The sequence below is a fragment of the Lycium ferocissimum genome, chromosome 8 (assembly GCF_029784015.1).
Source record: "Lycium ferocissimum isolate CSIRO_LF1 chromosome 8, AGI_CSIRO_Lferr_CH_V1, whole genome shotgun sequence".
NCBI classification, from domain to species: Eukaryota; Viridiplantae; Streptophyta; class Magnoliopsida; order Solanales; family Solanaceae; genus Lycium; species Lycium ferocissimum.
Window position 1 is genome coordinate 33835672 of NC_081349.1, and position 15759 is coordinate 33851430.

General features: G+C 36.7%; 1 protein-coding gene and 1 non-coding gene across 3 annotated transcripts; both read right to left on the reverse strand.

The window, feature by feature from the left end:
• Positions 1-3530: 3530 nt before the first annotated feature.
• Positions 3531-3689, reverse strand: LOC132069022 (U12 minor spliceosomal RNA). Its single transcript, XR_009417598.1, has one exon. It is a non-coding gene; the product is annotated as a U12 minor spliceosomal RNA (small nuclear RNA).
• A 643-nt stretch (positions 3690-4332) lies between these two features.
• LOC132068166 (probable sulfate transporter 4.2) lies at positions 4333-15223 on the reverse strand. Of its 2 annotated transcripts, none has more exons than XM_059461663.1 (17): positions 14870-15223; positions 12559-12607; positions 11940-12141; positions 11294-11462; positions 10450-10515; positions 10250-10357; positions 9577-9684; positions 9405-9470; positions 8943-9003; positions 8727-8854; positions 8171-8212; positions 7287-7403; positions 6547-6598; positions 5847-5985; positions 5352-5440; positions 5032-5108; positions 4333-4916 (listed from the first exon to the last, which is right to left on the reverse strand). In XM_059461663.1, exons 1-17 carry the CDS (start codon positions 15221-15223, stop codon positions 4599-4601), a joined length of 2145 nt encoding a protein of 714 aa, XP_059317646.1. In that variant the 3' UTR covers positions 4333-4598. The 2 variants fall into 2 exon arrangements, with proteins under 2 accessions (XP_059317646.1, XP_059317647.1); XM_059461664.1 differs by lacking the exon at positions 14870-15223 and adding an exon at positions 13923-14288.
• Positions 15224-15759: the final 536 nt, after the last annotated feature.

Sequence of the window (15759 nt, forward strand, 5' to 3'; positions counted from 1 at the left end):
GTTGTAGGGCCAAGAATGAAGAGTCCCACGTGAGAGATGAATGATAATTGGTGGAGAGGGGATTAGAGTAGATTTGTGAATGACCATTTCTTTGTCTTTTAGGATTGTCATAGGCAGCAGCCCCCACTTGATGATTTTGTCAGCTACTGAGAAATAACCTGAAGGTGGACAACAGTTTAAAAATTCAGGAACTGTCCACAAAAAGTGACATTAATAACTGGAAAAAGTAAGACTGGCAACCTGCTATAATAGGTTAACATACAGTAATAATGTAAAAATTCTTTACTATCAGTGTATATAAGTTAAATTCAGTGGACTAATCAAGGACACTGGAAAGAATGCCACTATAGTAGCAAATTATCTACTCAGCTATTGTCGGCTGTAAACATGTGGCTGATTGATCAGTTATGTTACAGGTACATTCATAACTCACTAGTTTTTTGTTTTCTGATGTTGTGTTTAGTCAGGTTTAGCATGATGTATCTTCATTGAGCCGACTAGCACTTTGTTATCATTTTCAAAAAAGAATAGGATTAGTTCAATAAGTTATCACGGAAAAAGAACATATAAATTGCAGTACGGTGCACGAAGCATCCCGCGTTTATGCAGGGTTCAGAGAAAAGTCGCACCCCAAGGGGATGTACTGTAGACAACCTACCATGATACCAAAGATCAGTGACTGATTCCACAGTTCGAACTCATAATCTATAGTTCACATTGTGACAACTTTAGCGGTACTTCAGCATTTCGAGCGCAAATTACTCTATGACCCACATAATTTGTAAGCTTGAGTAAGTCTTCAAGGCTCACCCTATTGTCTTGTCATGCTTTAGAAGTTGCTTTCAGTCTCCGCACCCCCACCCACCCTTTGCACTATAGAAAGGTGATGCAATGGGGAGGTTAGTGATGCAATTTCTAGCTTTTCCTATTTTGGCTGACTCCTCTCTGTTTCATTCAAGACAGCCTTCTTAAAGACCTTTGAATGGTAAATTGCTTGCTTGAGAGACCTAAGCATATGGATCAAAGAATGCACTGCCCCTTTATCATCAGCTTCTACTTGAAAATGAAAGCCTAAGCACTGCATATCAAGAGCGAGTTGTGTAGGTTCAACATTTCAACTAAATATACTGTTTTATGTCCGAACTATGTATGCATATGCAAGAAATTGTTTAAAATGCACACATAATAAGATTACACTCATTCTGAACACAAGTAATCTAGATTTCGAGTCTGCCTCCGCCATAATCCAACCTTGAAATCATAGATAATGGCGATCACATAAAACTACAGCTTATGAAATGGACATAGACAGAGGCGAATCTAGGATTTGAAGTTTATGGATTCCTTACAGCAAGGTCGAGTTAATATACAATATAATAACTGGATTCCCCTTTTCATCATGTAACAAACGCAAGAAGACAAGCCAGTAAGAAGATAGAGGGACTAAGTTGTATTTGGCTCTTGCATGATATGTATGTTTCATCAAATTCAACACTGCAGAATAAGCCTCAAGTCTATACACGGTACATAGTCAAGAAAGGAATAGGCTACCACGCAGTCAGGATTTTCACTAAGAGGATCCAAAAAAAAAAAAGTCAAGAAGCCAAAGAATTTCAACATATACTATATATATATATATACATAAAATATAATTCTGACATAAACGCTCTTGCGTCCCCTGGCTCTGCCCTTGCTACTATACCTCAAGACTGAGGTGCAACAAGTTTGCTGTTTAATATAGTACCAATATGCATTTACCAAGTAGTGAACAATCTCCCAAACTACCTTTCTATTCTAAATTTAGCGTCACGTGCAATAAAGATCTAACGGTAGTTGAGTTGTCAATTGGACAACTCCATTGGAAGAGTCCCGCATTTCTAGGAAAACACGTGAGAATTGGTACCTCCATCCTAATAAAACCTACCTTTCAGACGAGGACAGGTGCTCTATTGTCTTCTAGCAGTGGCCGACAAGGCCCTAAGGCAGGAAGGAGTGGATCCAGAGGTTAACTTACGGGTTCATAGGAACACAGTAACTTTTGCTCATACCCTGTCTTTATATTAAAAAAGTCACTAAATTATTAATTGTGAACCTAGTTAATAATCTAAATTAATTTGAGATTACTGTAGGAACTTATAAAATTCAGATCCCATATCCACCTCTGATGACAAGACGATGGGTAATCTCACCTGTGTCCCAGAAAAGTGGGGAGAAGCAGGCACGTAGTTACCTTTAGTGAAAGGGGTTCGAAAATTTAATTTCATTGTGTAAAAAGGGTAAAAATACTTTTTATATATATATTGTAAAAACTAGTGAATCCCCTTGATATAGGTGTGATAGTTTTACATTTTTTTGGATCCCCTTACTCAAATTCCTGACTGGAACTGCGAAGAAGGACCTCTGCAAGATCAAGAACTCTTGCAACTTCTGGTACATAATGTAGAACGTAAGATTTAATTACTTAAACATTTGTAGGCTACTTTACATGATAAACCAGTCAATTATCCCAGATAAACAAACATGGCCAGTTATATCTGGACAAATATAGGCATTAAGGCACCTGCGACACTCATTTTGAGCAATTGCTGAAGTCTTTGAAGTCTTTAACATAGGGCCAGATAAATGAGGAAATAGGGGCCTCTCACTGAACATCAAGTGAGACACAAGATAAATGGGAAACAGAGTCCTCTCATTAAACATCAATTGAAGGCCAGAGCTGGAGCCGGATCCAACATGTAAACTTCTCATTTTATTCCTAATGAGTTGATTTTATGGTCACACAAATGTTGTGACATGTTTAAAACTACATATTTTATAGTCTCATAAATCTGATATTAACATATTTAAAATCAAAGTATTCATTTATTTGCTTCTTCTATCGGCTATGGGATAGCATTTTAGCTTTGTCTGGTGGTTGCTACCCTAACAAAAGCAAAGAGCTGATATGGCCACTCAACTAACGATTATTGTCTCAGGAAGTGGTTGAAGGGAATTGGAATAAAAATAAAAGTTATTTTCCGAGATGATAACTTCTAGCCGCTCCGAACAACCTTAGATTTGCTTTTAGCTCACAACAGCTCTCCGAACAACCTTTGATATGCTTTTAGCTCACAACAGTTCTCGAATCAAGTAGCAATTTGTTCTCAAATCAAGTACTCCTTCCCTTTCGTCCCCACTTCATGTGATATACTTTTTTTTAAGTCTGTCCAAAAAGAATGACAGATACATTTCTATGCAACCAACAATATAAATTAACTCTCCGTGCCTAGTCAAATCGAACTATCAAAGCCTAATCAAAGATATTATATTAAATTAACTCTCCGTGCCTAGTCAAATCGAACTATCAAACTATTAACGGGATGGAAGTAACAAGTTATGTTATTGAATAAAACGGGAGACGCGATCAATCGTTCGCATCAGAACCTATATTATGGGTTGTGACCTACACTGAGAATTAACACAACAACAACTTCTGAATAAAAATTGCTGAATGAAAGAAAAGATTTCGAACTAAGAATTGGGGGCGGGTTGGGAGGCCCGCACAAGTGAGTTCTGCAAAAGTAGGCAGCGTCAACACTTGGCCAGCCTATTACCCCTCCATAAATTCTTGCGCCACTTAAATGTTTCACTAGCGCTGCGTCCGGTTCTCACCGTACGCTTTGTTTTCCTTACTCATTAGTTTAAGGCAAGTTTTCTAGAAGACATTTACTCTCCATTTATACTAGTCACATATCAGTCGTAATATGTAACTCCTCGATGTGGGACTCAGAAATATTTGCTTTGGTTCACCGACTTTCGAGAGTCTTTTATCTGTTTCTCTTTTTCTTTTTGGTTTTTTAATTAGAAAAAAAGGAAAAGAAAAAAATTACTGTATATCTTCTTTGATGCATATAGAAAACCGTAAGCGTTCTTTTCTTAAAAAAAATATTCTCTCCGTTCACTTTTTTACTTGTCCACTTTTTATTTTTTATGTCCCTTAAGGATTTTAATAAATTAAGTATATATTTTACCATGATACTCATATTAGTTGGTGTATTATATTTGAAAAATAATTTGAAAATGAGTAATTAATGTTAAGGGTAAAACAAAGAAAAAAATATTTGTCTTTCTCTTGATATGCTAAAGTGGACAAGTAAAAGTGAATTTATTTTTAAAATAATGGATAAGTAAAAGCGAACGGAGGAAGTAGTTATTTAAAAAAATTGACCAACCAAAACATGGGAAATAAATATTGTCCTCCGTGCCAAACATACCCTAGTGTGCTTGAAAGGGCTGCTTTACATGTCTAGGCATTCGATCGTACAATATTAAGGTTTGCCATGCAAATTGAAATGATATCAACAAAATGCTTTTCTTGTATTTCCTCTATGATATCTGAATTTGTACTTGCATCTGATTACAAACTTGAGGAAGAATGCATATCAGCCCGGAAAAAGATACAAATGACACTTAATTACATATGATGAATATCTTTCTCTCTGTTCCAATGGGAGGCTAAGCTAATAACAATCAATCAATCAATCAACCCAAAGTAGGGGGAAAAAATGGAATACATGATATGACATACATATTGATACATCTTGGAAGCAGTGTCCTCATCAAGGCTTTTTTGACAAGAGTGGCTCTAGTTGAGGGTTGGTATCCTTGGAAAGAAGAGATTCACGGACACCAGATTCGAGTTCAGGTTGAAAAAAATCGTCTTTCCTCTGATTGAGGAGCCTCTGGAACAAGCTTGGTTTGTTTTCAGCCAAAAAGTCTTGTGCCTTTGGAAATTCAGTTAACCTCTGAACATGCTGAAGACAAATTTGAACAGCGTCATGGACTCGGACAAAGTACCACTCCTTGCCAATCAGATCAATCACACCAGCTTTAGCCAGGGTTAGCAGCACTTCACGGTTGGGGTTGGAAATGGCTAGCTGCAATGCAACAACAGATGTTATTGTGAGCTGGAAAGTAAGTTAATATTACTCTAGGATATAGAATTTGGGATGCACAATTGTACAGTCTTAGCAAAAGAGAGATATTCTCAACCTGAATGTCTCGTGATTTATATTCCTGATGGAGCTCTTTCAGAGCTTGAACAGCACTAGAGTCTATATACGTAACAGCTGGAATAAACACGTGAGTTGTGATTAGTATGAAGAAACAAATGGTAGATGTAGTACGCTCAATCCTTAATGCAGTATACTTTTCTTCAGTTTTCACATCAAATACTGGAAATTAAACTGTAAGAGACAGAAGAAGCTTTAGCGCTGCTAAAGCATAGAAAAGGAAATAGGCATGGTAAATTCAGCATAATTTGTCGTTCAGATACTGCCTAACCAGAAATGTGCCAACTTATGGAGACTTACGGGCCATTTCAAGGATCACAAAATGAATTCTTGAAACTTGTGGTCCCCGACCTGTAGATTCTTCCTTTTCAATTTCATAATCCCGTAACCTGTTAAAGAAATAAAAGAGGTCAAAGTGACATGTGGGATATGATTTGCTGAAAATAGTAGGGCTTAACAGTTTAGTAATTTATTTTTTTTTGATTAAGCACCGGGTGTCCGAGTCTCTTTGAGCCCCGACTAATCCCGGGGGTGCACAGGCCCTCGGCAAGGAGTTTCCCGCAAGTGCACCACGGGTAATTCAGGGTTTCCCCAGTCCGATTCGAAATTGTTTGCACCCAGCGGGTTTCGAAAGACCTTGAAAGGGAGCACCCCAAGGCTCAAGTCAATTGCCACCAGGCCAACCCCTGAGGGTTCTTAACAGTTTAGTAATAATGCTTCAGAAATGCTGAATTTAAGGGAAAAACCTGCTGTCCTTTTGGAAAAATAAAGTAAAAAGAAAGACGGTGTTCTCACCTGTCTTTTATGTAACTTGTGTTGGCAAAGTATATAGGCGCATCAATTCGAACAATCACAATCCCGTTGTATGTATATGCTTCGGGGTATTGTTGAGTATTTCTGTAAATAGTAGTTCCAGGAAGACGCCCCAAGACAGCTGAAAGCAACTCATGTCATCAAAATTACAGTAATTACAAGGCATTGACCGGAAGAAACAAAAAAAAATAGAACTTCGCATCTGCAGTTTAAACATCAAATACTTAATTATCTTGGAAACAAAAAGACAGAACTTAGCATCTGCGGTTTAAACATCAAATTCTTCATTATCTTGGAAACTTAGGAGTAAACAACTACGGGAAAAGAAATGCTTGTAAGGACTGAAGTGTCACCAAGAAAATGAAATATCTGAAAGAGGCATGATAAAAACAAACAGATAAAAATAGTTACCAGTTTCGAAAAAAAAAAAAAAACAGGGAAGATAAAAGATCAGCTTGGATTGAGTATTTAGAGGACATGGGGAGGCACCAAAGAATAACACTGGTAATATGAAGAAGTCAAGTATTCAATTACAGGATAGTGATATGAAAAGCTTAAGAATTGTGCTGGCAACAAACTATTATTAATTAAATTTAATTTTTTTTTTTATTATTATTTTTTTTTATTTTTTTTTTTTTATCAATGGTTCAATTTCAGTACAAGGGCAATTACAGTAACTCACCAATATGTGGATTCGCTGATTCATGAATAACAAAAGCAAGCGACACGCCAACCTGTGAACACATGAGACCAAAAATAATCGGCAAGCTGAGGTTATCCTTAAGATCATACATATATTTTTCCAATACAAAAGTTATCAGCCAGTATATTGGCCTCAATTAACATCTTTATTACATATCATCAGGTCCTTTTTCTGGTTATAGAATTATAGCAACAGGCTTTTTTGTCACTTCCATTTTGTGAAATTTCAAAACATACAAGGCATTGGACTTCAAGCAAATAATGCAAAACATTTCAATGATCAATAAATTTAACTTCAAGCAAATAATGCAAAACATTTCAATGATCAATGAATTTAACTTCAAGCATTTCCTGCTAAATAATTGAACTAAAGAACACCGTAAAATTATGTAAGTAGCATGCAGGCAAAGCTTGTAGCAACAAACAGTGTTCTCAATTTCTAGTGTACGAAAAAACTTTAGTAATGCACAACATCCACAAAAAAAAAAAAGAGCAGCTGGTGCACTAAGCTCCCGTTATGCGCGGGTTCCGGGGAAGGGCCGGACCATAATGGTCTATTGTACGCAGCCTTACCCTGCATTTCTGCAAGAGGCTGTTTCCACAGCTCAAACAGGTCACATGGCAGCAACTTTACCAGTTACGCCAAGGCTCCCCTTCTATGCACAACATCTAGAATGAAATTTAAAATATATTTAGGTCTGATCATAGATAAAAACTAACCCCAACAAGGACACCAATCTCTATGCCTAGAAGCAAGGTTGTCATGCAAGTAATAGTCCATAACAGAAAATCTTTCTTGTCGACACGCCACAAAAATTTAGCCTCATCGTAATCCACCTGAAAGGAGGAAAAATGGGAACATGAATATGATATTTTCTGCAGTTAAATTTCGTTTATATGTACAAATGCAGAATGTGGTCTTAATTGATCATAAAACAGTCAGCACCTAAACCAGAATTTCATCCATGATGCTTCAACGTGGTGAATATCTTACAGGAATGTGGTGTGCTTAGTTAAAGTAATTAAGAAATAAACAAAGAAGTTTGTAGAAATCATCTAACAAATAGGCAAATCATAACTAAGAGCTGGTTCAAGAGAATATAGATGAAAATCCTCAAATCATCCTTCACAGCTGAAAGCGTATTTCTTTCTCTCCAGCTTCCATGTTTTACTGTATGACTCGATAGTCGATATTACATGATCATAAAGCAATAATTCCCGGGGAAGGTATCAATAGAGTGTCCGGACGATCAAACAATGAACTGGAATACGCTCCTATAACACTTACTATTGGCCTTAGTGGAAAAAAAAGGTAAAGATGCCAGATGTTCTTCCCTTGCTGGTCAGTGATTTGACACCAACCTTTTAAAACACATAATGTGAAAATCCAAGCAAGCCAACTAGACAAATCAGGGAACTATGCCATGATAAACCCAAATGAAGCATGATATATTAGCTGCTGATGTATTTCGTAAAGATTTGTTGATGTTGTTAGCTTCAACTAAAAACTATATCCGTCATATGGAGAAGTTCATAAAAACAATGGAAACCTTGGCAATATAAAATGAAACATATCATTTCCTGGTAGAAGATGGCATACATACCAGTCCAATTACAGCAGATATCACAATCGCAGCCAAAGCACACTGCCACAGCAATATAAAATAAAAACAGTGAGCAATGGAAGACTTAAAAATATCATAACTACATCAGTAAATTGTCAAATGTTGAACACAAATTGCAAGCATGCAATAATGAAAAGATCTACAGTATCCAACTTCCCAGATCATTAATAAAGAAATGCACTTGAAAAATATGAGTATCATAAACAGATAAAAAGATGACTATTCTCTCTTCTTTTTTTTTTTTTTTTTTTCTGGACATGCTAAACTCCACCCTCAATCGCCCCCCCCCACCCCAAAACCCCCCAGGAGCCTGAAATTGGTCCTTTCCCCATTTTGCTCCATTGGGACTCAAAACCCCCAATAGGTTATCCTCCCTCGTCATAACGATGATTATATCCCATAGCATGCATTACAAATTGGAGCCAAGATAGAAGCTAAAAGACTGAAAACACAGCTCTAAATGTGTGACAGTTGAAAGCAATCTAGTTACCGACAGTCATGTGATAACTTTACACCTTCAAACTAATTCCTTTACCTGAGGTATGTATTCAAATACAGGAGTCATGAATAATAGAGCACATGCCATTATAATCCCCATAACAAGCCCTGATAAGCCAGTTTTTGCTCCACTTTCATGATTTACAGCTGATCTAGAAAAAGAGCCTGACCGCACACATTAGGTAAAGAGGAACATTGTCAGAAACCAGCTGGGATGAAATTGATCAAGCCACACATAATATTCCAAACTCACCTGTCGTAGGGTAAATTGAGAAGAATGAGCCACAAATGTTGGCTACACCAAGACCAAATAACTGTTACAATAACAGAAACACAAAAGTTTAGTATGAAATGTTCTGATTAAGAGCATGAGCCTTATTGTGGTTGTTATACAGCGATAAATAGAAGGAGGAGGAGAACGAAATATGAGTAACCGGATAATGTTTATTTTAATTTGAGTGGAAATAGGTCAAGAACTAGAGCGTAATCACAAGCTTTAGAAAAACATTCGGCTAAATAATGGAATTAAGGGAGAAAAGAAAAAGGTAATATGTCCTAAATATGAACATCTAAAATGTAAACTATCCAAATTACAAATATATAGTTCAGAACATATCACTTAACTCTTATACATTAAACAAAAAATCTTGTTCAATCTCACAAAAGACCATAGATATGAATTGCAGTTCTCACGAGATCATCAAAAGTCACACACCTCTTGATTTGAATCCAACTCATAGCCATTCTTTGCTGCCAGTGCCTTAGCGATCCCCACTGATTCCTATAGTGTTGGAAATTGGTATCACCAATCACAAACGGATAGTCTAGCCAAAAGAAGAAATAGAAAAGGACAAACAGTTACAGTGAATGATTAAATTCTTACTTACCAGGATAGCCACACCAGTAATAAGAACTGTAGTAGGTATCAAAGACTTTACATGGCCGAATTGCTTTGGTACAGAAAACTTCGGCAGCCCCTGAGGTATATCTCCCACCTAAACAATCGTAAAACATCTTTAATATCGTGATAACAATTCTGTCGACTCCATTATGTAGAGTAATAAATCAGTAGAATGTTTTGAACAAGAACTACAGTGCAACAATCTTTTCTGTGATGTAGGTTCAGTATTTCCACCAAGCACCGATCCTAACATTCAGTCATATCTACGGCTCTAACGAAGATAATACCGTATTAAGACAACATGTTAGCTGACTAGAGCATTCACAATAGTGCATGTGAAGTCGAGAACATTGTTATTAAAGTGAAACTGACAAAAGTATGAAAACAGGCATATTGACATGTGTAGATCTAAGTTAATGCTCCGATGGAATAAGCCAAAGTGGTTAACATCACCGTTTTGATCTTGCTGACCCTGTAGGTAATTAGAACTAACTTTATGCAACTATCCTTCCCAGTCCCATGCAAGGAAAAAAGTGACAAATATAACTGAAGTTCAACATTACGGTGTTCTTGGACTAGGTCACCATGTCATGTTTTTTAGGCTAATCTTAAATTCAATCCCTGAAGTTCAGCTTGAGCTTAATTCATGTCATTCTCACCAATGAAATTGAAGGTGGATGATAGATTTTCACAAAAGTTGTACCCAGAACAACAGCTGTGAGGGGACCAGCTGCACGCAGAAACCTCAAGTACTTCCTTGTTTTTCCCTGAAGAGAAAAAATTCAAAGCACATAAAACCTTCATATGACCGACAAAAAAGTATATAATAATACACATGAAAATGCTGGTAAGCTTCTACCAAGTGCTTCATGGTCAGAAGAATAGCTAGCGTCAGCGAGCCCATAACAAAAGGAGGCCACGAGAACTACAAAAGAAAGTAGAATTAGCCTTTGAAACAACAAAAATATCTTCTAGCAATTAAACAAAGAATTAACTGAATGACTTACAACAACGCACCAAAATTTTCTTGCCTTTTCAAAATACAACAACAACAACAACAACAACCCAGTGAAATCCCACAACGTGAGGTCTGGAAAAGGACTCCTACCAAGGTAGGACGGCTGTTTCCGAAAGATACTCTGGAAAAGGCAATAAGGAAATTTTGTTTACTTGGAACTGCCTGTTTTAAAGCAGTTTTCTCCAATAACAACAACAACAACAACAACCCAGCACAACGTTTCCAAGACTCCTCCAAGGTAGGACGAAGATTCAAAAGAAGATTCAAAATCCTCTTTGACGGCATTCAGCACTTACCCCTGACTAACTTATATTACCTTCATGTACCAGTTCTTTCAATGAATGTCCTTTATCTCTATATGATTGAGAAATATGGCTCTTCAAGGCAGTATTGTAGAATATTCCCCATTTATTTAATCTGATAACCTTTGACTAAAACCAAAAATCCACCCCAAAATTAAGGTTTTGCAAAACAATCATAAAAGCTAATTGGACAGGTACATCTGCTATTGCAGAGAAAATTAGTCTCATGCAAGTTCAAGCCGTCGGTGAATAGTATGTCCAACACCCAAAAGAAAGAAATCAAATTTCCAGTCTGCAAACTTTGCCCTGAATTACTCACATTTAAGTTTCTCTTAGCACGCATAAAGATGGAGTAACCTGAAAATGTTAATTCTGGAAAGTACCTTATCTGCTCCAGAAATTATACTTTTGATTAGAGGTAGTATTTTGCTACTCCGTTCTATTTCATAGCCCAAGAAATACTTTGCTTGGGACAAGGCAATGACAAAAGCAGAGGCAGTTGTAAAACCAGAAATGACAGAGTGGCTGATGAACCGTATGAGCCATCCAAGCCTAGAGAGGAATTGAAACTGGGAATGAGACTTTTAACAAATTCAGTCAGAAACAAAACCAAGATGCAGAATCTTCACCCGGTTTGAAAGAGAACCAAGCAAGGAACAATACGAAGCTCATCAGAGCCCAAGGAAACATTAAAAGGCACATTATTAGCAATCATTATCAACTCTTTAAATGCTAAGCAACAAGTTTCCAAGTCTTACACGGACGGTAATATTTGCATCATACACCTCTTAGAAAGTAGTAGGTCGAGCTCAGTGTTAAGCATGGTCTATCTTATAATCCCCTTTGTTATGAATGGTTTCAATCAGTTGAGCTGGGGCATGGTGAATAAATTCTCCTAAAAGCTATCATTTTTTGTGTGTATATAAGAGATGATAGACATGGAACCTCACCGTGACCACAAGAGAGTATGACAATCTAGATAATTCAAAGTTTATCATAAGAAAGAACCAAAGCTTAAAGAAAAAATACCGTAATAGCCCCATTGTGCATTCCAAGATGCCAACCATAAGTGCTAACAGTATAGCGAGCTCCGTGTATAACTCGTCTGATGGTTCAACTATGCTGCTCAAGACATTTGAGACTAGAAGGGACGTCAATGCAACTGGACCAATTGCAAGCTGACGAGATGACCCAAATATGGTGTAGACAAATATAGGGATGAAACCAGAATCTGTTTAGCAAAGTTCAGATTTAGAAAAGTACTAATTAAGAATCAAATGACACAGCTAGGAATCAAAGGTTCATAAACAACTAGACATTCAAAAGAACTCTGGAAAGGTCATGGCAATTAGTTAATCCACATAGATTTTTCTTTCAGATATGGATGCTAAATTAAGAAGCAAAGAAAACAGTGCTTCTTCATACAGGAGAAAAATTTTGCCTTCTTATTTCAGAACAAGGAAAATAATCTTAGCACCTAATCCAGAGCTCCATATTTGAATAGAGATTTATTTCAATTTCAGCATCAGTATTCAAAGGTCCCTTTACTAAATTAGAGAAACATATAGAGAATAGTATCTGCTTCACTCTATTAAAATGAAGAAAAAGAAACCTAAATAAGTAATTTAAGCTCCAATAGTGTACTTACAAAGTCCATATATGGGTTGAAGCCCGGCCAGCTTTGCGTAGGACATCGACTGTTCACATAACGTAATCAGTTAAAACTGAAAATGCATATAATTCATTCATTCATATTGAAAGACCAAAAGTGCCTCCAAAAAAAACACACTTGACAAGCAGTCTAGCATAAGATGATTGCTCATATAATGCTAAAGACTAACAGTGAGGACATTTTATCCAATCATCATATTGATATTAGTAATTAATCTAAAAGGTTCTAGTATCAATAAGCTCATTCTCAACAAAAAAAAAAACCATAGAGGATAAGTGGGGCCCGGCAGGGGCTTCAGTCTCTACTCTCTAGTTCTATCACATCATCAATTATGCTGTTAAAATCATAAAAGTTAAAAGAGGAACCAGACCTCCATTCAATCTTAAATTGTGACGTTCGTTTACAAAATTATTGAGACAAAGAACATATAAGAAAAGTGGAGACAGAAAGGTATGAACTGACTACTGATTGAAAGACAACCTATTACTCCTATTACAAAGACTAGGATACATTTACTGTTTCATCCACTTAGCTCAGCAATGGATAAGGTAACAGAGATGACCATTCTGTACAATTCAATTCATAATTTGACAAATAACCGTGGTGTCCAAGCCAGCTTGTGCGCACATCGACTAATTCCACAAGATACATGTTACCTCCCACCAGCAACATGTACCAGGAAACGTCATCAAGACTAAAATGTCCATTGAATCTTGTGGTTATAAACTTGCAATGGTTTTTTTTTTATGATAAGAGAACCCGTAGCCGCTACCCTTTGGGTGCGCACAGGGTAAACCCCGATCTTGTACTAAATTTAGAAAGAAGCACTCTTTTTTGGGATATACCAAAAAAAAAAGTAAGACACTTAAATTGGGATGACATAAGCATATTTTAATTTTTTAAATTTTTGGTATGAGGTAACTCTGTTCACCAAGACTAAATTGTAATATTTCTTTTTATTTTGATAACCGTGGTGTTCGCCGTTCGAGACAGCTTGCGCAACAGGTACCTGCTAACTCTGTCCAACAAAGACTAAATTCTACTATAATTCAATTGATAATTTGACAAACTAATGAAAAAAAAAAATTACTCCCTCCGGATCAAAAAAAGAGTCCGTCTAGCCATTTGCACGCCCCTAAAATACTCACTCCAAAAAAAAAAAATGTAAATTGACTAAACTACCCCTAATTAAATAGGCATTGAGATTTGATCATTTAATAGGGGCAAATCTAAAAAGATAAGATTAATTATTTCTTGATTTAATAAGTGGACACCTTTTTTACCGAAGAAAAAAAAAATTAAGTGGACACTTTTTTTTATCCGGAGTAAGTATAATATACCTGAGGAACAAGCATGATGCCAACTGTAATACCAGCCATAAGATCAGGTTGCAAATACTCATTCACTTTATACGTTCTCATCCAACGATAGCAAGGAAAAAACAGCTCAATCCAATCCTTCCACGTCATCCTTTTCATCCTCGCCATCCATTTCGCCACAACCGACGGCGATGATGAAGACGACGATGATGATGACGTGGCGGAAGGATGTTCTAACGGAATGATTTTCACTGACCGGCTATTACCGGTTGAGATTGAAATTGGAGATGAAGATGAAGAAGCGAAATTTGGTGAGTTTGTTGTTACTGCTGGAAGATTTTGGCAACTCGGAGAAGCGTATGTTTTGTCCATATTGTGCAAAGTGGTTAATTATGAAAACATTTGAAATCGGAGCACGGCGGCGAACGGCGGCCCCACCGGCGAGTGTCAGAGAATCAGTTAATAAATGTCTGGAATCTTGGGTTACTAATTGGTGAAATGCTGGGCAATCCAAAAATTTTTTGAATAATATTCAAGAAAAGAGTCTTCTAGAAAAATTCATAGAATTAGAGAAACTCCTCTTCTTGGACGAAATGATCAAGGAATACTCAGAAACACATCTCGAAAAGTTTAGAAATAGTGATTGATGGAAAATGTATCAAAACTTGTATAAAGTCAATAAAAAGGTGTGTAACAAATTCAAAGTATAGGTTACGTGACGTAAATATGTTTTAATATAGACAGAGACATCAAGTTTTTCTCTTTTCTCCACTTGCAACAACAAAATAGGTACCAGGTACTGTATTCACATTGATCAAACTTTTTTTTATTGTTTTTTTTATCAGATAGTGTTCAGATCAGCTTGCGCGTACCTCAACTAATTTCAAAAGATAGCAGATAATTCTGTCCATCAAAACTAAATTCTAGTATAATTCAATGGATAATTTGATGAAAAGGTATATATGTACCTGAGGAACGAGCATGATGCCAACTGTAATACCAGCCATAAGATCAGGTTGCAAGTATTCATTCACTTTATACGTTCTCATCCAACGATAACAAGGGAAAAACAGCTCAATCCAATCTTTCCACGTCATCCTTTTCATCCTCGCCATCCATTTCGCCACAACCGACGGCGATGACGAAGGCGACGATGATGATGACGTGGCGGAAGGATGTTCTAACGGAATGATTTTCACTGACCGGCTATTACCGGTTGAGATTGAAGTTGGAGATGGAGAAGAAGAAGAAGCGAAATTTGGTGAGTTTGTTGTTATTGCTGTAAGATTTTGGCAACTCGGAGATGCGTAAGTTTTGTCCATATTGTGCAAAAGTGGCTAATTATGAAAGCATTTGAAAAATCAGCGCACGGCGGCGTACGGCGGAGCAGGGAGGTGGGGGCCACCGGGAGGAAATGGTGATTGGCGGAAAACTATAACTGAATTTGCCACATGAGGACTGTGGAGAGGCAGACTTTTTAAAGATATTCTAAATCTGATTTAAGGAATGAGATTCCCTGCTTTTTCCTGTTTTGTTTTTGTTTTATTGTTTTATCTTTCTTCTTTTCTAGTTTTTCATTTAGGAAAGATAGTAATTACATATAACCTAGTAACAACATAATATATTTACTCCCCATTTGACTAGACACCCAATTAAAGAAAAAAATGAAGACTTTTTAAATTTTATGGTCCGAAATAAGTCTTAGATAAACGTGTAGCTTAAATCATTAGATAAACATGTGATTGTTAAATTGTTTATAAATATAGAAATGTGACATTTTTTGGGACAAAATAAAAAAAAAAGTGCGTCACATAAATTGAGACAGAGGGAGTAGTAATTAGGATGACATGTTTGTTTG